We start from the raw sequence: 27077 nt of genomic DNA, 5'->3' as shown, positions 1-27077 counted from the left end.
AATTTAAAGGGGGCATAGATGGTTAAGTCTGCAAATGAATGTATCTGGTGCTGATCATATATAGTCAGAGTTTTACTGGTTGTGAATCCATGTTGAGACCCAGTGCCCGCTCCTCCCACTGTAACCCAGTGAGAACCCAAACCATTTTCTGCTGTGTAGCTGTTCTTTTACAGTACGTCACTATTCTGGTGGTCCGGGGCTCAGATTTCCTGACCTGTCCTGTCTGTCCACTTACCAGGGCCTGTTTCCCATGGACGTGCCTGCCACCTCTATTAGCTTTGCCCAGGCTGCTTCAGCTGCTCACATCCTCTTGCTCAAACCATTTCATCAGTCTCTAACTTGCTTTCCACTTCTGATCTCTTTCCCTTTCCCGTGCATTAGCTGTCAGAATCACCTTTCTGATTGCTTCTCTGCTGCCCCCAGATCTGCATCCGTGCTCACGTGCACATCCCTTAGTTTGGTGTTTTGGCCTCAGAGATTGCGGCCCCACCTACTTCTCTGGTTACCTTCTGCTCTGCTCCCTTACCTACAGGAAGCTCCTGGCAATGCTGTTACAGCTAGAGTCCCTCAAATTTCCCTTTTTCATTCTGCTCTTTATTTCATTTCCTGAGTTCCTCCTGCTCAAACTCACTTTTCCCACGGCCTGTTTTAGAGTACAAGGCCAGAGTTGCCCGTTCTTTCCCCCCTCTGTCCTCCCACAGCACTTCCATAAATTCTCTGTGGAAAAGGAGGGAGCCCACCAATGATTTTTTTTGGCTTCTATATCAAAAGTAGAGCATTAGTTGTATTCTTTGTGCCTGTGATCCCAGGTCTATATTAGATGGAGCTCAGCAAATATTTAAGACATGCCTATTAATGATAATAGCTATCACTTATTGAATGCCTTACTATGCAAAAGACTCTCAGCACTGTAATACTTACTTGATTAAATCCTTACAGTAATCTTATGAAGGAGGTGAGTTATCATCCAGTTTTACATATGAGAAAATGGGCCCTGAGAATTTAAGGAGTATGCCCAGTACATAGTAATTAAGTGGCAGAGCCAGGAATGGAACCCAGGCCTGTGTATAAAGTTCACTCAGATATACTCACGCTTCTGGCACTAGGCTTTGTGTTGTTGCCATTGGGATCCACGCCTGATCTCCCGAGTGTGGTGGGTGCTCATGATTCAGGGCTGACTCCATGCAGATCTTGGTATTCCTAGCATAGCTCCGGCCACTTGGAATTCATTCATTAGATGCTTGCTGAGTGGAACTGCATTCCTCTGTGCCTACTAAATTTAGCTTCCTTTAGGACAGAGATGATTTAGTTTTATATCTTCTCTGTTTTAACAACTAGTATGCCTTCGGTTAGTATTTGTTGAGTGGATGGACCATGGCTATAGGAGACTCACTGAAGTAAGGTGTTTAGCTATAAGATGCCGATTTTGTGAAGGTGGGCAGTCTTCGTCAGAGACCAAGCCCTCAGATGCTCAGGAGGGAGTCTAGGAAGCATGTGAAGCAGTTCAGAGTTTCGAAGAGCTGTACGATGGCCGTGTTGTCCACCTTCAGCTGCCTGAGCACGTGTGTCAGGTCAGTGGAGAAGCAAGTCAGATCACGTCTACTTCGCTATGATTTATGGAGTACCTGTGTTCCCGACATTGAGCTAGGCACTCTCTTATCTCTCACACAAGTCTGCGGGGCAGTGTGTGTACGTTAGAATGCATCTGCCTGCAGTGTTCGTATGTGGTTTTTTGTTGAGAGTCACAACCACTCTACATGGCAGAGAACACATTCACTAGACTCATTTTACAATTGGGGAAATTCACACTGAAGAAAATAAGTGGAAACTGATACAGTTTTGATTTGAACTCAGGCCTCCACAGCAGCGTTCCTTCCAGGCTGCCTCCTTTGAAAGCCACACACTGGGTCCTTTCCTGCACCTCATCCATCAAAACAATCTTCCTGGTCACTGCTAAGGTGTCCCCAGAGAGTTGATAATTGCTGTTACAACCTGAAAGGTTCTATTGTCCTCTTGTCACACCCTTGTTTACATTAGCTCTTGAGGCTTGGCAGGTCAGACCTACTGGGTTTGCCGAAGTGCAGTTAAGTGTGTGACTGTTACCACAGAGTAGGGGTGGAGGTTTTATATGCTCTGAAATATTTCAGTGAATGGCTCCAAATCATTTTGTGGAGCCTGACTGTCATTTTTATCTTTTATTCCACTACCAATAAAGCAATATTATTTGAATAGAATAGTTATTCAAAACCTCTTTTGGATACTGCTGAAATCCAAGGAGCCATTCAGGAGAAAAAGATACATAAATAATTTTGCATATGGTCCCAGACTTTTTGTGGATCTGCTTCAGAATATTTAGTAGATTGGTTTACCTTTGAAAGTACTGTACACACTTCCATTAGGTGAAACCTTAGGTTTTAAAATTTTATTATATGGCAAATTTCTTTTCACTGGTATTTCTTATAGTGGGATATATATTCCTTTATTCCTCCTTATGGATTCAACCTTTAAAATATTTTTCTGTTTCTAAAACAACATCAATGAGTTAAAGATACTGGTTTGTATATATATTTTTCTATTTGGTATCTAGTGTTTATTAAACATTTGCTATCTTTGGGATAATGTATGATTTATTAAATACTAAGTAGTTGTACATATTATCAAATCTATCACATAATTCTCGTTCAATACACAGAGTAACAATGATGTAAATAGTAGTATTCCCTTCTTACTAATGAGGAAGCTGGAGGCCTGGAGGTTAAGCAACTTGGCTAAAGTAACATTAGTGGCTAATGGGTCATGACTGGAACCCAGGTTTGCCTCTTTCCTCACTATTCATGGTCTCTCAGAAACTCATTTGCTTGGTTGTAGCAAAGTTTGCCATTAATACTAAAAATCAGTCAAAGCAAAGTACACATTCAGGAACATAAACTTAAAGGAAATTAAGAAGGAAAAGAAAATATACCTTGCCTTCTGCTACTCTGACAAATCTGTGGTAAACTAGGACTTTTACCACATCTCTTTACAGCTCAATATGAAATAGTTATCTGGGCAGGATGAGAGGAGAGAATGTGCTGTGAAAGAAGGAACAAAAATGTTTAGGGCGGTGGCTAGATGGCAGGATAATTCTTACCAGAGTGCAGGACTGAAACTCTTAAACATCTACCTGTTATAGAACAGGGGTGTCAAACTCATGTTCACCAGGTGCCACATCAGGCTGGTGATTGCCTTCAAACGGCCGAATGTAATTTCAGCTCCTTAACAGTGAAGGAGTAGTTACATTTACAGAGCCCTAAAATTATTTCGGCCCTTTGAAGGCAACCGCAAAGCTGATGTGGCCCCTGGTGAGAATGAGTTTGACACCCCTGGTTTAGAGTGATCCTGAAAAAAAAAATCCCACTGGGAAAGACAGTGGACCCTATCTGTGTTCTTTTTTTATTTGGCCAGAGAGAGACCTGTAATTGATGACATCCATCCTTTCATGTTTGTGTTGAGCACTGGGGGTTGTGGGGAGGAGCTTAAGAATGCTTGGAATGAATGAATCTGAACGCCTGGCAAAGGGATTGAAAAATAATGCAGGAGGGAAAACGGAAGAAAGAAAGAAAGGAAATGGAAGACCATGGAGCTCTTGGCAGCAACACCTGAAGGAGGAAAGGGGGAGGAGAGGAGCTGAATTGTCTTGGAGGCCGAGCTGCGTGCCATTGGTTGCCTGTACCAGTCTTACTGCATGAAGAGGGTAGACTTTAGTGATTTCTTTGAGTAATGGTGCTTTTTTGCTTTCTGTTACAAGTCACAGAGGAGTTTACCAGTATAACTAAAATTGTGTTGCTATTCTCTCCTTTTTAAAGTGGCATTTATACAATTATTACCAGTAATTTGACCTTAGGTTAGAAAGTCACTGTTTAGGGATTTAAAGATTCACAAGTGTAGAAATTCCCATTCTATAAATGATTAGGGAAAACCATCGTTAGACGTGAAATTTTTACTTTGAGGCTACATCTGAATCTCGTGTTCTAAAGGCAGATTTAAGAAGGCAGAATATAATGTGAACGTGGCTTAATGACGATGATTTAAGTTGCATGTTACTGAGCTTCCTTAGGGACAGAGATGTAGCATAGAATGAATTAAGCACTGGAAATCACAGCTTAATAATATGGTGCTGTCGTTATGTGTTCTGTTGCTTTAAGCGAATTGTGTGGGCTGTTATCTCCTGAGAAATCCCTGTAAGTAGTATTAGTAATACTTTATAAGTAGGTTAGGAGAATTAATTTACTTTTGTAAAGCATTTTGAAATTCTTAGATGAAAGGGTCCGTATGGAGCAAATCGGTATCGGCCTGTTTTCCCTTCTCTGAGCCAGGAGAAAATAGGCACCTTAGGGTGGGAAGGTTGATTTACCTTTTGGAGTTCTGAGTTACTTTTATGGAATGTGAAGTGGGTTTTGGAAGTTCCCAAGAATATGGTTAACGATAAAAGCAAACATGACTTGGATTTGGGAGTTGGAATTAGCTATGTGTTTTCATCCAAGATTTAAAACAGATTTAAGTATCAGTTTGTAATTGGCCAGACTTAGGGGCAGAATGTGGCACCTTCTTGATCCTGGGCCCCAACTTTGTTTTGCTCTTGCTTTTTTCCGAGAAGGGTAAGGCTGAACATCAGTCAACTTTTATTTTCAATGAGTAAAATGAAAAGCAAGAGCATTTCATTCTCTAAAGCTGTTCTCTGCAATTAAATCTTTTCTTGCCAAGTAACTTGCAATAGTGTTGGACCAAAGTTTTTCGTCTACATTCATTTATACATTCAGATGTGCATACTCAAACGCATCCATGTGAAAACAGCTTTGCTTGGAAGATTTATATGCCACCTTCTTGCTTTAGAGAAGCCAGCAGTATAATAGGGTAGAATAATATATATGCACAAGTACCCATAATGTGTGGTGTTTTTGAAAAATGTACGCTTCTTCCTCTATTACCCCTACTTAAAACCAGATTATTCCGTTTTAATGTTATGTGTACTTGCTGCTCATGTGACTGCTCAGCAGAGGCCTTTCTCCAGCTGTACTGGAATTCCCAGTAAACTGGTGGGTGAATTTTCCAATCTAGGTTAGTCGCCTGATTTACAGCATTCACTTTTATATTCATATAACAAATTGTGTTTAAAATTTTTACAGCTTTGCTCACCTTTTAGGGTTCAGAGTTACTATCCATTCAATCTGTGGCCTTTAGCTTTTCACAGCTTTCAAATAAACAGCTCTTTTGCAGAGAATGTACTCACTTTATCCTTCCACCACCCTTGGATGGTGGAACCAAAGATCACCTGTGTAACACCTCTCGCGCCCCCGCCCCGCCCCGCCCCCATTTTTTAGCTTGCTCTAGCACTGAAATACACTTTGTGAATACCCTCGACCTCCCATGGGGTAGGTTAGAGGATGTTGGGCCTTTGAGGGCTTTTGAGGGCCCGTGAAAGTAATTGACTCAATTTACATTTGTATAATGAATTGAGTTACAAACAACCACCTTGCAAATAGACCCTTAGAATTCCGCCTGTTTGGGTAGTGGTTCTGCGCCTCAAGCTCCTTGGCCATAGGGACAGTTTGTAACTTGGCCAGATTTAGTTTTCCAAAAAATAAAAATAAAGATCCTTTGAGTCATAGTAAGAATGAAAGATGAAGGTCGACTTAACTGCAATACGTGACAGCAAGTGCTTTAAACTGCAGGACCTTTAGTTTCCCCTCGGTTTTGTCATAGATCATCCAGGTGTTTCTTTGAAAGCTACGTGACACTGTCAGTAAACGCCAAAAGAACACCTCTCGCTCGAGCGGAGGTTCCTGGAGCCTAGGGTTGGGATGCATTGTCCCGTCTGTGCTGTGCGCGTGTGCTGCTCTGGCGGCGTGCGCTGGGGCGGGGCTTCCTGGCGACGCCGCCGGGGCGCATGGGCGTTCGGCAGCCTCCGCTCTGACGGACCCATTCAATTTCCGCCGTTGTCGGAAACCCTGCGCAGGCCGTTAGCAGAGCGCTAGCTGAGCTCCCGCGGTCACCAGCATGACAGATGAAAAGGATTCCCTGAGGGGACACGAGGAGAAAGCGGAGGAGCCGGCGGTGCGTACCGTCACCGGTAGCGCGTACTCCGTGAAGCAGGCGGCGGAGGAGGAGGAAGAGCCCATGAAGGTGGAAGTGGCGCTGGGGGCCGATGGCTGCTCTGACAGCTGCTCTGACGGCTGCTCTGACGGCTGCTCTGACGGCTGCTCTGACGACTTCAGCTTCGGGGAGGCCCACATAGATCCAAATCTCCTGGGGCTTGCGGCCGACGAGGAGAAGTGCCGGAATATCCGCAAGCAGTACCGGCAGCTCATCCATAACGTGCAGCAGAACCGTGAAGACATAGTGAACACGGCGAGCGACTCCTTAACCGAGGCTCTGGAGGAAGCCAATGTCCTGTTCGATGGGGTGAGCCGAACAAGAGAAGCAGCTCTCGATGCCCAGTTTCTTGTTTTGGCTTCTGATTTGGGTAAAGAAAAAGCCAAGCAGCTAAATTCTGATATGAACTATTTTAATCAGGTTGCGTTTTGTGACTTTCTGTTTATATTTGTGGGCATGAACTGGATGGAAGATGATGAACACAACGAGTTGAGCGGCTGTGATGATAATATAGCTCTTTCCTTCTGGGAGACAGTGCACAAAGAAGCAGCGTCCTGGATGTTGCGAGCTGAAACATTCCACTTTATCTTTGGTTCATTCAAGTCGCATTCTTCTGCACCAAAACACCGATCTGAACACCATAAAAAAGCTCACAGAATGGAAGAAAATGGGGATATGCCTACAAAGCTGAGGAGGCTGGACCTGAGTAGTAATCAAGAAGCCACAGAAAAAGAAGTGGAAAGAATCTTGGGATTGTTGCAGACGTACTTTCGAAAGTATCCTGATACTCCTGTGTCCTATTTTGAGTTTGTGGTTGATCCAAAGTCTTTTTCTCGTACTGTGGAGAATATATTTTATGTTTCTTTCATTATAAGGGATGGTTTCGCAAGAATAAGGCTTGACCAAGACAGGCTGCCAATATTAGAGCCAATTAATATTAACCAAGTGGGTGAGGGAAGTGACCCCAGTTCCCATGGCCGGAAACAAGGAGTTATATCTTTGAGTTTACAGGACTGGAAAAATATCGTGGCGACTTTTGAAATTTCAGAGGCTATGATCACAAACTCCTACTAAATATTCTTGTTCTTAGTATAGGGTGCATTTTGTGGCTTTTCTAAAGCATCTCAAAATAGAGTGTAAAATCCAAACAGAAGCACATATTGTACCTCTTGTAAAGTGAAAAAGTATTTTCCAGAACATCAGAAATTGTTTTACTGTGCAGTGTATTTTTTTTTCTTGGTAGTTTATAAAGTTGTCATGATCTGTTGTTAAAAAAAAATTAGTGGCATGTTCATGGAAAATTTTTTTGAATGTCCTTTAAGACTTTATTAATAAAATCAGTTCAAAATTTCAGAAATTAGAAGGTATTTGGTATTTACAAAAACAAATTAGTTATGATGCTCTGTGTTACTGTGTTCCTCTGTTACAGGGAATGAAGGGAATCCCATATGGGACTCCTAATCAGATTGGGGAAAGAGTAGGTAAAAAATAAAAGGTAAAGAGAGACTATCAGTAGGTCAGTAAATATGCAGTATTAACATTGTAAAAATAGTTGTCTTGTTCCATTGCTAGGACGACTCAGATTAATTAGTGGGTATCCGTATTCTAAATAATTCTTCTGTGATTAGATTCCAAAGCAATAGGGTATCTACTGTATTAGGTGAGGCATCAACTAAATGCTGAAGGTGAGTAGGGATTGGCCACAGGTAGGAACAATATACTGGGCAGGGCACACAGAAGCCAAATACATGGAATCATGAGAAGGTACGGCACCAGAGAACCATAACTTCTTCTATTTTAACTGTTCCATTTGAATGTTAAACTGGGCAAAAATTCATTTATTTTGTCGATTAGTTCTCAGAGGTAGATGATATTTTTGTCAGATTATTTCAAACAACATCTTTTCACATCCAGTTCTAGTCTTTATCTGCTTGGTTAATTTCTTCCCTGGTCCCTAGTTTCTCTTTGTAACTTCTGCTAGTACACAGAATGTGCTTGAGAAATCAGTGATGTTTCATTATGTAACAACCTTGAATATTTGTTCTCAATTCAGTTTTGCATTTCTTGATAGGACTTTAAGTGCCTGGAAACTGTTCCTGTTTAACCTGAAATAATTGATTAATTTATTCATACAGCCATCATTTTTTCTTTTTGTTACTTTCGATTGTTTTAAAAATATAAATTACATCCTTATTTGGAGGTTATTGCCAAAACTTTTAAGTCTTTAAGAAAAAAACAGTTTTTGAAGGTAGAGAGAGCATCCCAATAAACCTTTTTTCCCCATCCCTATCGGACTTTACTTTGGTACTGGTGGATTTTGCCATTATTTGGCAAGTGGATAAGCATTTTGCATAGCAGTAATGGTAAATTTTCCTGTTAAGTCTAGTGTGGTACTCCGAGGGAAATCCAAAGGCTAAAGGAATGACGTCAGACTGAGCGGAGAGATCTTATATGTGGGTGGCGGGAGGTGGGGGCAGAGGGAAAGGTTCTTTAGTAATAGTGAAGGTTTTTAGCAAAAAAAGAAATTTCTCACCAGACTCGGCCAATTATTTTCCTAGCAGATGAACCCTTCCAGTTTGCAGTCAGTGTGTAGTGGAGGTTCTGCATGTCCTGACCCTTGACCTTCCCCGCAGTTCCTCATTTAGACAGATTAGTTCACACAAAAATCTGAAGGAATGCTGCCTGTTCCCAGTGTCTGCCACCCTTTTATTTAGCAGTGGGGAGAGCATCTTTCCGTCTTGCTCCTCCCTTTCGCATGTCCTCACTAACTGAGTTCCTTGGTTTCCAGAGATTTGCTGCTTGAGGAAAAGGTACTCTTAAAATGAGAGCAAAACAGTCTTGTTTCCGTTCTTTCCTTGCCACCAGATTGCTCTGTCAAATGCCCAGTGTCTTGACTCAGAGTGGTTGAGACTTGGTGATGACTAGAAGCATTAACAGAGAACGCAAAGGTTTGGGGTCTTCTCTACAGTTGTAGCTGGTAAGATATAAATGAAGTCCACCTCTTGTTTTTGTTTTTACTGGTTATGATACCTGGGTCACCTCGTCACTTTGAAATTAAAGTGACTGCTTGCTTACCTGGAAGAAAGAGGAGACTTGACCAATAGATAATTTAATTATAGAGATTAGGTATCAACTGAACTGCATATCTGCTGGTTTCCCACTAATGGAGTGGCTTAAAGTTCACAAGTTCAATAAAATCAACTGAAGAATATTACAGGAAAAAAATATTTTTTATCAGAACTTTGGTAGGTAACAACCATTTTGTGATTGAAGGACCTGGGGTCAGATCCTGACCCTTTAACATTCCAGTAGAGACTCTGGGCAAATTACTGAACCGGTAAACCTTCGGTTTTTGATTTACTAAGTGGGAATAATACCAGTCGCAAATTCACAGTAAGGATAAAATTAGAAAATGTATGTGACAAGTACTTTGAAATATGAATAACTGAGTATGGTATAAGTGAGAAAAGCAAGAGATTTATACTCTTACAGAGCTGAGTTCCATTCTTGACCAATGGGCAAGGCTCTTCATCTCTTAAGGGCTTCTGTCTGGATTGTCATTTCTGAAATGGGAAAGACATCTGCTTGGAAGACTATGGTGAGGATTAAATGGGGTGGAACAGCCTGTGCTAAGTGCCCTGACACTGTGTGTGAATAAAATGCTGCAGGAAAGAAAAGGAGAGTGTGGTTTGGGAACTTCAGGGGGACAGTGGAGGAAATGGACGTTGGGCTCTTAGAGTATTGATAAAAGGACCCTTGAACTCTCAGTCTGCCTATGTACTGGGTCAGGATTTGACCAGAAGAGGGTATTTCACGTAGGGGGCAGTGCAGGGAAGTGCAAGGGGCATCTGTTAAACACTCCAGGACTTTTGTATGTGGTCCCAGGCGGGTTCCCTTCTCTGGGTAGCGGAGAGTCAGTCACTTACAGGGGGTTTTCCTCCCGGCCACTGTGCTCATATGTATGATCTCACTTAAACTGCAGTTTGGTGCGTTACAGGGGTATGTTAACTGCAAATGAAAAGACAGGGACTTCTAAAAACAAGCAATTAGCGCAAGTTACCTGGCTTAGAGAGCAGTAGAGCAAGTGTTTTATAATAGTTCAACACCAGAACTCAGGTCTAATGGTAAGAAGCCCCAGTATAAATCTGTGTCTAAGGATAGAAATCCTGTTTGGGGGAAATAAATATGACTTACTCTAATTTTAAAGAAATCCAGTACACTTGAATTGCTTTTGGCCTTCTTTCGGGGAATCTGGAGCAGTGTTTTACTGGGGCGGGCGGGTGGGGGGAGGGGGGAGGCGTTGCTGAGAGGCAGATGAAGAGAGGGGAGAGCGGCCACCAGGGAAGCCTGCAAACAGCCGCAGATGAGGTGTCCTGCGTGCGTGTGCACGGACGTCCTGTTGTGGTGGTCCCCAGGGTGGTCTGGGTCCCGCTGAGGCCCTCTCTGGGAGTCCTGAGGTCAAAAATACCTTCACGGTACTACAGCCCTGTTTGTCCTTTTCACTCGAGTTCTCACAAATCTACCATGGAGTTTTCCAGAAGCTACATACATGACAAGTGATGTTGCAACAGAGTGGACACAGAAAAGATACGGGCTGCCTTTTATCAAGACAGACATTAAAGAGAATTACAAAGATACTGTACAAAGCAACGCCACTCTTCTTACTAATTAAAAGTTTTAAAATAAATTATGTTTAACAACCTTTAAGAAATGTAATACTTTAATAATTGAAAATATTTGAATTTTTTGTTTTAATTTTTAATATGCTAAATGTTATAAACAAACTCCATTGACCAAAGCTCTTCGGGATCCTAAATAATTTAAGGCTGTAAAGGGATCCTGAGACTAAAAAGTGCAAACTCCTCTTCTGTATCAGCTGCTATGTTCAGCAGCCACTATTTCTAGCAGTTGTAATTGGAGGAGGGAGGGGAGAGCATTTGTTTTTTCTTGTGTCCTTCCCCCATCTGCACGCTCCTTCCTCGTGTTGCCTGTCTCCTACTGTCCACCCTGTTTATGTTTCAGGAGGGAGACCACTTACCTGGAGCTGAATGACAGCAATTGCACTTTCGAGTTAGATTCAAGTTTAAAGATACCATGTTTAGTCCTGGGGTCAGGGGAATGTTTCAGCTGCCTATGTCTTACTGATACTACAGTTAAAAATGTTCAGGCTCACTCAGAGCTTTCTTTGTAAAGTGTGTGCACTGGTTGGTATAATTTGGCTTTAACCTTGGACCCTCTGATACAGAATTTCAGTACAGAACAGATTATAAACATTGTTGGAGGGAGTATGTGGCTTTTCAGCATGACAGTGCATTTTTTCCCTGTTCTAATAGATATGTTGGGGGAGGTGGTTACGGAAACAGTGGTTTTATACAGCCAGTGATGTGTTCTGGCACCGTCTGCGCTAAGTACATGCAGATAAAGCGAGGCTGAGATTAAATATAGTTGTTTTCCAGAAGAACACCTAGCTGTACTTAATTAATTCTTTCAAACCAGCAAGTCAGCTTTGTGCTCTTTCAGACAAACTAGAGAGTAACGCTTGCTGTCTGAAGACTGCATTGATCCTTTGATCCGAATAGCTGTCATTTCCAAATTCTTTTCCCCCCACAGTGCCCTGTGCCGAAGGAGGACCCTGTGCCACAATGCCAGTTGATGAATACTGGCTGTGCTTGCCAGCCACTCATGTTAGACCTTTTGTACAGACGGTCTGGGTGACGCGGTCTTGTCCCCACTGTCGCTGGTGTCCCTGTGTCCTGCCTCCCGTCCCCGGGCCCCCCTGTGTTCCTGCTGTGCTGCCTCCGCCTCCGCCTCCTCCTCCTCCTCCACCATCTTCCTCCACTGCACCCCCTCCCACGCCCCAAGCATCCTGTTCTACTGACCCCAAGCTCTGCCTCTCACCCCCCACACCTGATGGTAGGCAGGAGAAAAATGTACAGTCTGGGCTGGTAAGTTCGGGGCTTTTTTGTATGAAGGTTAAAACTTGATTTTTAATGAGTATCACAAAAAAAAATGTTTTTTTAACGTTACCAGGTTTTATCTCATGTTAGCACAGATTTTTGTTTTAATAAAAGGTAATATAAAATATATCACCAAAACAGTATTCAGAACTAATAAGAAATGATAAATAATGTATATAAAAACTAGGGGCATGAAATGGTTTTTTTTAATCTAAAAGTCTACATGGGGTGGGTATAAGGGAACTAAAAGGTAATGAGGAAAATACAATAAAAAATAAAAAACAGAAATATTCATCATAAAAAATACAATTAAAAGTCTAACAGTCATAAAGTCTGTTATGTGTTAAGTACATGGAAACTAAATAATAGTACTAATAGTACATAGGAGGCTCTGCACATAGGTAAAGAAGCGAGCCTCATAGAGCCGTGTTTATTTATGTATCCCCCCTTTTGTTTATTATGCAAAAGCAGGAACTTTTACATTTAACTTTTTCTGCAGGTGTATGTCAGTTCACGATTTAGTTCTGACTTTCTGGACTTGAGGCCTTACCCAAAAAATGCAGAAAACCCTTAAGTATTTGGTTACTCTGTCCTCATTGCTATTTGCTGGGCCCCTGTCGTCACCTGAGATGTAAGCCCACTCATTATTCCACCTCTGACTAGAAAGGAAAGGTAATTGACAAATTGTATCAATGATTCTATTAAAAGACATACAGTAAAAATGGTTTAAAAACCTAGTTTAAAAGTGCTAGGATAAGAGGGCCACTCAAACTTAATTTAGGCCTAGACGGATGTCGCCGGGCCACTGGGACCTTGCTCAGGCGACACTTCACAGTAGCTCTCTGCGATGTGAGAAGGTCGAACGTTTCCACTTGTGTGCTGTCCTGTAAATCAAACAACATCGTTGCCTGTGAAAATTCCCTTGGCTTCTCTTTAAAGAAAGGTTTCCTCACGCGGCTTTTCAGGCACTGCCACTTTTAAGTGAAAGCTTTTTCCTTTTCGTTGTTTTTCTTCTTCAGGCTTATCAGGAGGGCAGTCTTCAAAAGCTACTAACCATGAACGGCTCTGAGGACCTCCCCGAGTCCTACGACTATGACCTCATCGTCATCGGAGGGGGCTCTGGAGGACTGGCAGCCGCCAAGGCAAGGCTCCCTGTGTGAGACGCGAGTCGCGTCAGGTCTCCAGGTTCCCCGTGGGGTTTGTCTGAGCCACTCCTGTCCCACTTTGCACACTACCTTGGGTGGAACATGTTAAGGGGACCATTTTATCAGTCACTTTTCCAGGTTGAACTATATGTTCTTTACATGAAAGTACTGGGCCCAGTGTTTTGGATGCATTTTCATTCATTGTAAGTTTGGTTGATTTTTCAAAGATAATGAAATTAAATATATATATTTCTAAATAAATATTAATTTTCTTTGTCATTTTTTAAAAGATTTTATTTATTTTCTTGGAGAGGGAAGGGAGGGAGAAAGAGAGAGAGAGAGAGAAACATCAATGTGCAGTTCCTGGGGGTCATGGCCTGCAACCCAGGCATGTACCCTGACTGGGAATCGAACCTGCAACACTTTGGTTCGCAGCCCATGCTCAATCCACTGAGCTACACCAGCCAAGGCCAAATATTAATGTTTTTTCACTTTGATTTCCCTGTTCGAAACTCCTTCTCCCCAAAAGAAAGATGGAGAGCAGTTGGATTTCTTAAGCCCAGTAAAAGTGATTTGCCTCTCCTGTTTATAAAGGGAGCTAAGAGAATAACCGCTCTGTGGCCTGGGGGTGATCCAGGGAGGTAGGAGTGAGGCTTCCTGGCCATGAATTGAGATACATTTTTCGTGTGTGAAGGGGCCCTTGGAACTATCATTCTCACTGAAGAGTTTTTTTTAAAAGATGAAGTGCTTGTACTCCTTGAAGGTGTAGCTTGTGAATCAGTAAAGGTAGATTCAAAAGAGGCTTCCCAATTAGGAGCAGGCCAGTAGCTGGTGTCAAGCAGGCTCTGCTGTAAATGACTCCGGAGTAACACTGGGTGTGCGAATTATGCTGGAGCGATGGTGATTTTGAAAGACACGTAGAGCCCTGGCTGGCGTAGCTCAGTGGGTTGAGCGCGGGCTGCGAACCAAAGTGTTGCAGGTTCAATTCCCAGTCAGAGCACATGCCTGGGTTGCAGGCCACGGCCCCCTGCAACCACACATTGATGTTTCTCTCTCTCTCCCTCTCTCTCTCTATCTCCCTTCACTCTCTAAAAATAAATAAATAAAATCTTAAAGAAAAAAAGAAAGAAAGACACGTAGATTCAGTACCTTGAGATAAGTCCTGGACGTCTTGGAAGCTGCCAGTATACAAAGCTTATTCTCTGAGAAACATAATGGATACTCTTCCAGATGAGCTTCTGACTGTCATCACTCCCCTAAAACAGAATCGGAAACCTTAGAGATGCCAACTTTTCATTTGCTCTTCACATGAAGATTTTAGTAAATCACAATTTCAACAGAAAAACTTCTCTAATATTCTGCATAGAAGCAAAAGTACTTAAAAATATTATAGGGTACATGCAGAATCAAGGGCTGTAGACTGGCAGTAAATCTGTTTTACTGGCTACTTCACACTTGCTTAGAAACAGCCATATGTTTTTCAGATTGTTGCTTAGTATGTTACTGGTTGAGTGGGATTATGCAAGAGGGTGCTAGGGTTTCCAGTTGATGGACTATTTTATAACTGTAATCTGCATATTCTTAAAGCTACTCTTAGGATTATCTAAGCATTGCTTAATGTTTTTCTGAAGTAGCACTAATTATATGAAATTCCCAGGTATTAATCACTGGTTACTGTTTATGCTTTAGGCATTGTAGCCTAATAAAAGCAGCATGGATTTTTAACATCCCATTTCCAGTCTATCTTGTTAACCTTTCCAACTCATTTTAATAATCTTATTTTCCAGGAGGCAGCCAGATTTAACCAGAAAGTGATGGTTCTGGATTTTGTCACGCCAACTCCTCTTGGAACTAAATGGGGTAAGTTTTTAAAGTATTTTGGAAGTGAATTTGTAGGAGCAGGTTTTTCCTTGATTCTGGTTTAAATGGCTCCTAAAACCCAATTATAAAAAAAATAAAAAATAAAAAATAAAACATGTATCTGTTTTATGCTAAGTTAAAGGGGACTCCAGTTAAATGTTAAAAATTTAGGTTCTGCCCTGGCTGGTGTAGCTCAGTGGATTGAGCGCGGGCTGCGAACCAAAGTGTCGCAGGTTCGATTCCCAGTCAGGGCACATGCCTGGGCTGCAGGCCACGGCCCCCAGCAACCGCACATCATTGATGTCTCTCTCTCTCTCCCTGCCCCTTCCCTCTCTAAAAACAAATAAATAAAATCTTAAAAAAAAAAAAAAAAGAACGTATTCATCTAAAAAAAAAAATTTAGGTTCTGCCCTGGCCAGGTGGCTCGGTTGGTTGGAATGTTGTCCTGATACACCAAAAGTTGTGGATTCAGTTTCCAGTCAGGGCATGTAGCTAGGTTACAGGTTTGATCCCTGGTCAGGGTGGCAACCCAGTGATGTTTCTCTCCCATCTCTGCCCCCCATTTCTTTTTTTCTCCCTCTCTCTCCCTCCCCCTTTCCCTCTCCCCCTGCCTCTCTCAAATCAATAAAAACATGTCCTTGGGTGGGGATTTAAAACAGTGCTCACATATTGAGGCCTGCGCAGCTCCCGACCTGACCGTGGTTTGGAGTTGCTATCAGCCTCATAAAGCAAAGTAGAGGGTTTGTCTTCTGGAGAGACTGAGTGGTCTTCTCCTCTGAAAACGCCTCCTACATAGTTGGTTTTGACATCTTCCAGGAATAGGAGGGCAAGGATCGAGGCCTCGTGGGTTTGGGTTTTCTTCTGAGGTAGAGAGAGAAGAGAGTGGCTTTCACCAGAAAGTGCAGAGTAAGCCCTGGCTGGCGTAGCTCAGTGGATTGAGCACGGGCTGCGAACCAAAGTGTCGCAGGTTCGATTCCCAGTCAGGGTACATGCCTGGGTGGCAGGCCATGACCCCCAGCAACCGCACATTGATGTTTCTCTCTCTCTCTCTGTCTCCCTCCCTTCCCTCTCTAAAAATAAAAATTAAATTAAAAAAAAGAAAGAAAGAAAGTGCGGAGTGGCGTGTGGTTACCTCCAGAACACGTCACTGTTAACCCGGCCTGGGCTTCACGGTGGTCATAGGGGTTGACTCCTTGATAATAAAACTAATAAAAATACAGTTTACAAAATGTTCCTAGATACCCAACTTTATGTGTACCTTCAGAGCCACTATAGCCCAGTCATGCTCGGCTTCCCAACCCCTCCATCAGGTAGTTCTGTTCGCAGCCTCGGTGGCAAGTACAGGCTTGTGCACAAAGTAAAATTTCAATTTCTGGCATCTGTACCAGCATTCAATTACTTTGAACCTTTGAAGCATGTGGAAGTTGTAGAAATCTCATTTTTGTATTGTTTTCAGATGGCTCTGTTTGGTATGTAAGGCTGTCTGAACTTAGAAATGTCACAAGACTTAGGAATAAACTTGTACAAACAGTATTGACTCCATTAAGGGTTCTCAGAATGGGAACCATTGTGGCCCTTTTCCTCTGAAGGACCACGGAGCAGCCTGTGAACTGGCATCTCACTGTTGTTGCAGGTCTCGGAGGAACATGTGTGAACGTGGGCTGCATACCGAAGAAACTGATGCACCAGGCAGCTTTGTTAGGACAAGCCCTGAGAGACTCTCGGAACTACGGGTGGAAAGTCGAGGAGATGGGTACGGGGGAGAGCGGCTCTTCCCTTTGTGCTTTGGGGGAGTTGGAGCCGTGCGTGATCTCTCGGTGCATCGTCCGTTTCTGTGAGACTGGCGGTGACCTGGGAGTGGTTGTTATGGTTCACGTTTTAAAAGGATAAAGTCACTGCAGTTACACTCTGTGTCAGGTGGTTACACAGCTATTATGGTAAGAACAGATGTTGCATTTGGAGTATCTTTCTTTAATAGAAAACCAGAATTCTTTCAAATAAATTCTCATCATTAGAGAGCTTCATAGGAGAGTACAAGTTACATTTACTTCCTTTTGAAGCCACGTATTTTTCTTGATCCAAAGAAGTCTGTTTCATGAGCTGGTATTTTGGGGGTGGAGAGATGGCTCGCCTGTTGGGAAGAGAGAGGATGGTTAGTCTTTGTCAGATTAAAAATATGTAGAGTGCCCTAGGAAAGCTGAGGAATTTGTTGACTCTACAAAGTACGTTGCACCATCTGGGAGGAGAATAGTGTGAGGACTGGCGCAGCTTCGTGGCTCATGAATGACCTAGGTCACTGCGCCCTCCAGGTGTGGCACTGCAGCCCCAGTCTGAGTTTAGTTGTGACATCTGTGGGTTATGGGACAACCGAGGAAAAATCTTCCAGCCAGTAGCTAGGGTAAATTATTTTGTGTTGGTTTTTTTTTTTTTTTTTAGTTTTAATTAATAGTTTATTATTTAAACAAAATAAAACAAAAAAACCCAAGTGTAAATACATGCTTTGAAAAACTTTGCTTCCACTCGAACTAGTCATGCTTCCTTTACTGGTGCTTTTCTTTGTCCTATAAAATCAGCAGTACTTTTTTTTTCAAGTCTGAAATCTTAGAAATCAGTTCCTTTAAAAGTTTTCCTGGGGTTATAGCTCTTTCCTCAGACTCTTAGAAGGCTGCTTCCTGGGTCTTTAGAATCTTGAAAAGATAAGAGGTAAGTAGAGGCCCCTGCTGAAGGCAGATTTTATTACTAGGGCCAACTGAGTTGTTGAATCTGATAGACTCAATCGTCAGGTGGGTGGTAAAATAACCTGGTGAATTTGATGTCTTCTTTCCAGCAAAAGAGTATCCCTGTCGCTGTCATGTAACAGTAATAAGCCACTACAATCAGAGTCCCCATCTGTACATTAGAACCAGCAAAAACTCCCCGAATTTCACAGTCATAAAACTTAGTTGTTTATCTTATTTGTCTATTCTTATAAAAATTATTTATCCAGCCAGTTTACCAGTTTTACCTTTTGTGTTTCCTCCCCCTTTCCAGATGTTAGGATAGAAATATGGTTTTCTAGTTGTATACCTTTCCCCTCTTGTATTTGTGAGCAGCACAAGCAATAATCCTGCAGTCTGTGATGAGGGCCACAGAGCTGTGTCCTCTCATTAAATCCCTCCCCCTTCGGAAATCAAGCCCCATGGTTTGTTTGTTGTTATCTGCAGCTTTTCTCTTTAAACCTTGGGCTTTCTGAAGGAAGCTGGGGCCTGGCTGTGAGAACCAGGGCTGAGCTTTGTGGGAGTGGCCTGCCGGGACCCACCACTGAGGGAGCAGTATTGCCTCCCTTTTTTTTTTTTTTTGCACTTAAAATGATTGTGGTGAAGAATCAGTGGGTTTAGACAAATGTTTATGTCTTTAGATCTTAAAGGAAGACGGAAACTTGGAAATTTAGTTTTCAAGTGACAAACCCCTGGAGGTTGCTGATCAATGTTCCCATAAAGGCTTATTTTGCATTTTTCACATAGAAACACATCTAATCTCGTGTCCTTGAGCAAGCACAGTGCTCCTGTTTTCTGGGAAGGCTGTCTTCTCTGCTCCCAGCTGGTGACGGAGGAAAGGGACCTGGGCCGGGCGGCACAGCTGGATCTGCCTGGAGACGGGGGAGTGACAGGTCTGGGACGCAGCCTGTCATCTGCCCTTTTCCTAAAGCTCCCAATGCAGAACGGACAGAGAAAGTCGCAGGCCTTAAAAAACAAAATTACTTGAGCTCAGTTGTGTAAACTGAATGGATGGGTGGCCTTTTCTGGAAGTTTTATGGGCTTTATATTTTTTCAGATTTCTCTCTTTGACTTCTATGCTTAAGTGTTAAATATACATTTAAAATATTAAGTATTTTGGAAGTTTTAGGATCCCATTGTCAATACAAAGAAAGCCAGCTAGGCCTGGCTGGTGTGACTCAGTGGAGCGAGCCCCAGCCTGCGAACGGCAAGGTCGCCAGTTCAGTTCCCGGTCAGGGCACATGCCCAGGTTGCAGGCCAGGACCCCTGTTGGGGGCGAGGCGATCGATGGATGTATCTCTCACTCATTGATGTTTCTCTCTCTCACCCTACTCCTCTCTCTGAAAGTAAATAAATAAATAAAATCTTTAAAAAAAAAAAGAAAGAAAAAGCAAGCCAGCTCATTGGTTTGTAGTTGGGGGCTTGCAGTTTGGGGACATATTCTACCACAGTAAGTGTCTGCGTCTGCCGCTGGGTTAGTGTGCGGCCTTGGGCAAGCTGCCCCTCCTTCATCTCCCTGTGTATATAGCAGAGGTAATTCGTGCCCATTTAGGTGCTTCGAAGTCCACATGGAGAGTGCACTGAAAATGTTAAAGATACTAAGTAGTTTTGCTAGTCTGACTACTATTGTCTAATTGAAGGGTATGTCCTGGCTCTCTGTAGTGGGCTGGGGCAGATGAGCAGCAACAGAGTTGGCTTAAGATCCGTTTGCGGCCCTGGCTGGTGTAGCTCAGTGGACGGAGCGTGGGCCTGCGAACCAAAGGGTCACCAGTTCGATTCCCAGTTAGGGCACATGCCTGGGTTGCAGGCCAGGTCCCCAGTAGGAAGCATGTGAGAGGCAACCACACATTGAAGTTTCTCTCCCTCTCTCCTTCCCTTCCCCTCTCTCTAAAAATAAACAAATAAAATCTTTATTTAAAAAAAAAAAGATCCAGTTGCTGTGGTAGGCATGAGAGCACACCCAGGTGAGACAAGTCCAGCCTGGCCAGCTCGGGGCAACGTTCCAGTGGCTCAGCCTTGGATTTCAACTGTTGTGTCTTCTTTTCTTGTGCAGTTAAACATGACTGGGAAAAAATGACAGAAGCTGTCCAGAGTCACATTGGCTCCCTGAACTGGGGCTACCGGGTGGCTCTGCGGGAGAAGAAAGTCACCTATGAGAATGCTTACGGGCAGTTTGTGGGTCCTCACCGGATTAAGGTAACGGTGTGACAGCCCGAGGGACTTCTGCTTGTGTTAAGCTTTGGTTGGAGGTCGGGGAGGAAAAGAGAAGGTGATTATCCTAATGAAAGTAATAGCCACCATGACCCAGAGTTGTCCAATGTGGTGATTGTGCCGTCACACCTTCTCACGGGGCTTTTTTTGGGGTGCGGTAGGGGGTCAGAGCACTAGGTCCAGGGCCAGACTGCCTGGCTTTGAGTCTCGGCTCTGCCGTTTACTAGCACTGTGACCTTGAGAAAGTCCCTTCCTTACTCTGAGCGTTAATATCTGGAATGTATTACCAAATTTTTATGAGAATCAAACTGGACAGTGAGGGGAATAGCCCTTGTTAACTATAACTTCTACGAGATAACAACTATTAAAAGCTGGCATATTGGTTCCTTTGTAGACAACGAATAACAAAGGCAAAGAAAAAATCTACTCAGCAAAGAGATTTCTCATTGCTACTGGTGAAAGGCCCCGTTACTTGGGCATCCCTGGTGACAAAGAACACTGCATCAGTAGGTAAGGACAGCACTTCAGCAAAGAAAAACCGTTGTGGATGTATGGTTTTGCTTTTTTCTTCAAACCCATTTTGTCTGTTTCCTTGAACTTAGCCAATTTTTTTTTGGCTATATTTTTGCTCAAAGGGTAGGGGATTGAGAAAAAGAGAAAGGAAAACTTATTTTAGGCAAGAGAACATTTAAAAAATTCAATACTCTAAACATTGGTCATCTTACCGCCCAGAGTTTACATCACTACTGACACACAGATACATGCTCATGTTGAAAGTTGCAGTTGTGTGAGTATACTTTATAAACATATAATGTAAAATGAGATGGAGCCCTGGCTGGGTGGCTCTGTTGGTTGGAGTGTTCCCAGTAGGCCAAGGTTGCAGGTCTGATCTCTGATCAGGACACGTCCCCGGGTTGTGTGTTCGAGCCCTGGTTTGGGGTGCATTTGGGTGACAACCTCAGTCCTTCTTTCTCCCTGTCTCTCCGCAGTCGATAAACACATCCTTGGGGGAGGATTAAAACAAAACAAAAAACAGATGAATAATCATAAACATTTTGTAAATGATACACACGTACATACATATTTCTTGCAAAACTAGGGTCATCTGTTCCCTCACCCTTTCACACCTGCAGTGTGGACACTGAAAGAGTCAGAGGATGGCAGACCGTTTGGTTTATGAAAGCCTGGGCCCCATTCACTGTTGTCCGAGTGGTTACCGTGTCAGTGGGGACGGACCTTCTGAAATAAATGAGTCAAGCAAGAAGGCTTTGCTGAGGGATTTGTTTTTGCACGTGAAGTGTTAGTACTGGTGACATTGTTTTTCAGATGTTTTAGATTATGAAGACATTGAGACAGATTGTTGATAAATATGTCCTCTTAGATGCCTTTTTTTCAGGATTTCCTGATTGTGTTATAAAGTAGTCTCTTTTTTTTTAGGCCTTTTTTAGGGGAGGAGGGACATATTTTTTTCCTTTGTACCTCAAACAGGGCGGCTCAGATGGCAGCTGTTGTCCTGTGGGCTTGAACAGGCTCCTTTCTCATATTTAGAAAAACTCATTTTCTGACAGTGCTTTTGTGATATCATTCATGTCGTCCATACTCTTCACTCGACTAGAAGGTTTTGTCAGATTTTACTTTCTATTTTATTTGTTTACTTATTTTTTAGATTTTACCTTTTATCGTTGCCTTTTATATTACAAAAACAGTATGTCGAGTTTGCCCCCACTCTTCTCCCCACTCTTGGTAATTGGTATCCAGATGAGAAGTAGCAGATCATCCACCTCAGAGAGAGCTGAGTGGTGGGTGGAGGGCTTAGGTTTTCAAACGTACGATAGTGACCACATGAGTGGAGAACTTTCCCAGGCAGTTGAGAAGGGTTTTGGCTGTGAGCTGGCTCACGGTCAGAGGTTGGACAGTGTGCTGTGCTTGGCCAGGGCAGCTGGAGTTTCTCCCCAGGCAACTGGGTGGCAAGAAGGTAGAGCCTAAGACCTCATAAAAACTTCTTACGTATTGTATGTGTAGCTGATTAAGTGTTTTAAGTCTCAAAAGTGTCTTGTTCATAAGAAAGTAGAAATATTTTACTTTGATTTGGTCATTATTCACATATGAACATTTTTCTGTTGTGTTTTTTTTTTTATAAAAATTTCTTTTCAGCGATGATCTTTTCTCCTTGTCTTATTGCCCGGGTAAGACCCTGGTGGTCGGAGCATCCTATGTCGCTTTGGAATGTGCCGGATTTCTTGCTGGCATTGGTCTGGATGTCACTGTCATGGTACGGTCCATTCTCCTTAGAGGATTTGACCAGGACATGGCCAACAAAATTGGTGAATATATGGAAGAACACGGTGTCAAGTTTATCAGACAATTCGTACCAATAAAAGTAAGTGGGATTGCCCGTAAGTTTGTTGATTCTATGCTAAGGTTAAAAGTTAGGAGAGAGAGTTGGGTGGGTGATGGAAGCGTTCTCTCAGCATGATAAACCATTAGGAATGCTGTAATTTCTCAATTTTGTGATACTGGTGTATAAACTTGTACCTGCCTACCACCTAAATAGCTTTGTTCATATTTGAAGAAGAATAATCTAATTTCTTTTTCTGCTTTCTTAACCTTGATTCTCTTTTGTTTAAGGCTTTGCTTTATGCATTCCTTTATTATCTTTGGTCTGTTACACTTTGTTTCTTCATACATACCAGTGATGTAAGTAAGAATTCAAGACTAGGCTGATTTAGAATTTTTTTACAGTATAGTCAGTAGATACACTATATTATTCTGGCTTCCTTGAAAACAATGATCTAATTTTGTTATGTAGGCTGTCCATTTTTGCTCATTTAATCTTCTTTTAAATAGGCTGAATAATATGCCAAATTATATTGGGACTTGTTAACTACTACAAATGTTCGAAAGATAAGAGTGACAGAATCAAACATTTCGTGTATCTCAGATTAATAGTCTCCTTTAGTGCAGATAAGGATGTGACTGTTCCGTTACAGTTAAGGAATTTGAGCTGTCATTGTAAAAATTGCTCTGTGGGTTAAGGTAGTTTCATTGCACTGACCATGAATCTCTTAATGTGGGTAGAGCGTGGAGCGTGGGGTCAGAATGACTGGATTTAATACAGTTCCGCCAGTTTCTTGCTACATGACTTTGGGGGAATTACTTAACCTCTCCGAGCTTCAGTTTCCTCTGTGAAATTGGGATGGTCATAGCACCTATCCCCGTTCTTGTGAGGATCACATCAGCTTACAGTTAGAAAGACAATACCTGGCTCAGAGTACGTCTCATGGACTCTGTCTCATAATACTGTTGTGAGGATTAAGTAACCAATCTCCTGAAAGCTGTTTTTCAGGGAGTGGAGGTAATGTTTGCTTGCATTAGGACAGCGATTAGAAAACAATGCTGTTTGTAAATGCTGTGCTGGTAGAAAAAGTAGCATCTTCCTTTACAACCATCTTGACATTCAGGGAGTTGTGGGCCCCTTGAGAACTTGTGGACTCTCCCTGGTGAAATAAACCTGCGTCTGTGCATGTAACATTTTGCTGGGGTTACTAGGGTGTCTGACCCCCTAGAGGCTAGTAGTGAATGCTTGCTATGTTATAAAGTGACTGAGTGGAAGCATCCTTCTACAGAGAGGAGGGAGGGACTGAGTGCACTTCGAACAAAGATCAAAGTGTGAGCAAAAATTACGTGGGGAACAAAATTGTTCTAAATGCAGAAGTCAGAGATGCAGAAATGCAGAAATACAGAGATGGCCTGACCAGGACTGAAAAGTGAGGAAGGCAGGAATGAATTAGAGGTGGGATAAGGCCCTTACCATTTTTTAAGCAAATCTAAGCCATGGACCAACTCAACTTTTCTCCAAAGATTAGAACACTGTACCTTAAATTAAATAGGAAAGACATTTCTAGTATGTTCAGGGGGACTTAGCTGTGTAAGAAAGGGAGTTCAAGAAGTAAATCTTTACTGTCTAATTGATATTGAAAATAAAATCAGCCTTGACAGTTTTTCCACTCAGAGTGGTTGTATTTTAAAGGTCAGGTAGAAATTGCAGGTTACGTTGATGAATTTCTCCCAGTAAATATTTCACAGAAACCCATGATCTGTGTGTCATTTGGAGACATCAGAGGGTCACTGCATTCTTGCAGAAGCCTCCAGGCAATAGGGTCTCGGTCGTCGGTGCCCGGTCTGTGAGTCACCGTTGTTGACCGCTGTGCGCGGTGGGTTGGTGTGCTCCGTCTCATCGGGCACGGCACCGGCACCGGGCTGCCCGCTTCCTCCCAGCATTCTTACCAGGTTTCCGTAAACGCACACACCTCCTTGCCCACGGTGGTTTTTAGGGCTTTTAGATGTCGCCTGTGTCATGACCGACCCATCCCCCGGTCTGACCCTTGGAGACAAAGCTGGTCATCTGCAGCCAAGAAAACCTCTTGAGTTTGAGCAGCAGTGGCTCTACTGGGGATTAGTGGTTCCGGGTGACTTACCGGGCAGTGAGTCATTGGTTTGATTTAGGGATTACGTGCAGTCTGCTTCCTCGGGCTTTCCCTTCCACTCTTTTCTCTGACTTCTGCTTGGGAACAGTAAGCAACGAGGAAAGGGGATAATGAGAGAATGACAGCATCTTGATGATGTTAAGGTTAGAGAGAGGGGACTTAAAAGACCTTTGAGGCCAGCTTTTCTGTTTTAACTGTGGGTTAGCGAGGTAGAAAGGGAGGACATAAGTATCCACCGTGACACAGGTGTTTATTGTGGAGTAAAAGTTTATCACTTTCGTAGGTTGAACAGATCGAAGCAGGGGCACCAGGCCGACTCAGGGTGGTAGCTCAGTCCACCAGCAGTGACGAAATCATCGAAGGAGAGTACAACACGGTAAGGAAGGGACCCAGGTCCGCACGTCGTTACAGAGCACATAGTGTGCTTACCAGAAATTTTGTGGGTACTTAAAATGGCTGTTGGCTGTTTGCTGTTTGCAAGGTCATTGGTTCTGTTCCCATTATGATTTGTGACACTATAATTTGTTGAGGTACAGGGATAGCTTCAGATTTCTGCAGTGTAAACTTAAAATGTTGTTTCTCAAATGGCTGCAAAAAAGCATCGGCATTTTTAAATGAGCTAGAATTTCTCTGTCCCGTGTTCTTCCCTTTCAGTTCCCCAGCCGGTCACTTTCAATATTTAAAATAACTGAATTCATTCATGCATCGTGCTGTCTTTGTCTTTAATCCTGTCTAGGTTTATTAAGGAATTGTTAACTCCCTTTTTCTTTTTTTTTTTTTTTGCCCTATATCAAATGGGATTTTTTCTTTCTTTTTTTTGTTAATTTTAATTGTTGTTCAAGTACAGTTTTCTGCCCTTTACTCCCATCCCAGTCCATCCCCCCAGCCCTTCCCACCTTCCTCCCAGATCCACCCCCCACCCTTGTTATTGTCCATGTGTCCTCTATACTAGCTCCTGCAAACCCTTCCCCTGAAATTCCCTCCCCTCTCCCCTCTGGTCACTGTCAGCCTGTTCTCAATTTCAGTGTCTTTGCTTGTTTGTTTGTTTGTTTGTTTTGTTGATTAGATTCCTGTTAAAGGTGAGATCATATGTTATTTGTCTTTTACCACGTGGCTTAAACTCCCTTTTTTTAAATAAGAAATAGATAAGGATTTCTGCTATATCACATATGAAGGATTTTTTTAAAGATTGTAATTGTTTAAACTCTTGCATTATTCTTGCATTATTTTCTTAGTGAACTATTTCTTTCTAGTTATGGATGAATCAGGTTGGCTTAATAAGCAGAAAAAATAATGATTAAATGACTCACATAAAGTCTTTTTGTTGATAGTTGCTGTATGTTCACTTCTCAGGTGTTGCTGGCAATAGGAAGAGATTCCTGCACAAGGAACATTGGCTTAGAGGCCGTGGGGGTGAAGATAAATGAAAAGTAAGAGAAAAATCTTTCTTATATCTTACTGAATACTATTTTAGATTCCTCTAATATTGATTAATACTGGAGTTTCAGATTTTTTTAAATTTTTTTTAAGACTTTTATTTATTTATTTTTTTAGAGAGGGAAGGAAGGGAGAGAGAGAAAGAGAGAGAAACATCAATGTGCGGTTGCTGGGGGCCGTGGCCTGCATACCAGGCATGTGTCCTGACTGGGAAGCGAACCTGCGACACTTTGGTTCGCAGCCCGCACTCAATCTACTGAGCTACACCAGCCAGGGGAGTTTTAGATTTTTAAAGTTAATTTTATCATAGAGAATTCCCTTTTTAAGCTCAGAAAAAAATCTGTTGCCACTCACGGTATTTTCTGTTTGCTTTACTTTCATTTATTTTTCTTTTCAAAATCTAAGTGAGAGCTGCAGTGGCTTGCTTTTTGCTTCTTTAATGCGAACAGAACGAGTTGCAGCCCCCAGGTAATTGTAGGTGTGCACTTTTTGGGGCCACGTTTAAAGCTACCAAGTTTTAGGGTCAGTCGAGTGGTCACATTTCTAGTGACAGTTGCAAGTATGAAAACTTTTACTTCTTCCAGTGCTTTAGGAGTTCAGGTCCTCTGGACTGTAGCCCCGCACTGGATGGCTGAGACTCTGGCATCTGCTGTGGGTGCAGCACGGAGCATTGCCCAGTATCCCCTTCCTCACAGCCGAGTAGAGGCATGTGGTGCGGGCGGCAAGCCCCCCGGGGTCATGGCCAGCTGCCAGTCCTTGCAGGAATCACTTTTATTCAGGAGAAGAGACTTCTAGTCTTTCTGTGAGGGTTATTTTGTCTTCCTTTTTCTTCATAACCTGCTAGCCTGTTGCCAATGGGTTCTAAGGTTTAGATTTCATATATGAGTAGCTAACATTTATCCTGTACTTACTGTGAGCGATGGACTCTTGTGCTGACTGTTTTACAGGGATCGTCATTCAGTCCTCACAACCCCTTATGGTAACGGAGGAGGGAGTTCTTTTTCTTACTACCATCCCCATGATCATTCATTATTCCCGTTTATAGGTGGGGAAATGAGGCTTAGAGATGGTAAATAGCTCTCCCAAGATCAC

General features: G+C 42.7%; 2 protein-coding genes across 2 annotated transcripts in view; both read left to right on the top strand.

Annotated features, from left to right (window-relative positions):
- The window catches only part of TXNRD1 (thioredoxin reductase 1), a 53411-nt gene that overhangs the window by 5046 nt on the left and 21288 nt on the right, over window positions 1-27077 (top strand). Inside the window, exons 3-10 of the mRNA XM_045826379.1 lie at window positions 13109-13231; window positions 15022-15094; window positions 16728-16847; window positions 19904-20046; window positions 20456-20571; window positions 22216-22441; window positions 24832-24924; window positions 25902-25978. Coding sequence (XP_045682335.1) covers window positions 13145-13231; window positions 15022-15094; window positions 16728-16847; window positions 19904-20046; window positions 20456-20571; window positions 22216-22441; window positions 24832-24924; window positions 25902-25978 — 935 coding nt within the window. The 5' untranslated portion in view covers window positions 13109-13144. The remainder of the gene's footprint in view (window positions 1-13108; window positions 13232-15021; window positions 15095-16727; window positions 16848-19903; window positions 20047-20455; window positions 20572-22215; window positions 22442-24831; window positions 24925-25901; window positions 25979-27077) is intronic.
- On the top strand, window positions 5986-8203 carry EID3 (EP300 interacting inhibitor of differentiation 3). Its single transcript, XM_045826380.1, has one exon. The coding sequence runs from the start codon at window positions 6037-6039 to the stop codon at window positions 7204-7206; it is 1170 nt and encodes a 389-aa protein (XP_045682336.1). The 5' UTR covers window positions 5986-6036; the 3' UTR covers window positions 7207-8203.

Source organism: Phyllostomus hastatus, unplaced genomic scaffold (genome assembly GCF_019186645.2).
Source record: "Phyllostomus hastatus isolate PE091 unplaced genomic scaffold, TTU_PhHast_1.1 phas_scaffold_755, whole genome shotgun sequence".
Taxonomy (NCBI): Eukaryota; Metazoa; Chordata; class Mammalia; order Chiroptera; family Phyllostomidae; genus Phyllostomus; species Phyllostomus hastatus.
The sequence above is the reverse complement of the archived record's forward strand: the minus strand, read 5'-3'. Positions and strand labels throughout refer to the sequence as shown.

Excerpts from the sequence above, each read along its gene's own strand:
- EID3 (XM_045826380.1), top strand. The coding sequence starts at position 6,037 with ATGACAGATGAAAAGGATTCCCTGAGGGGACACGAGGAGAAAGCGGAG.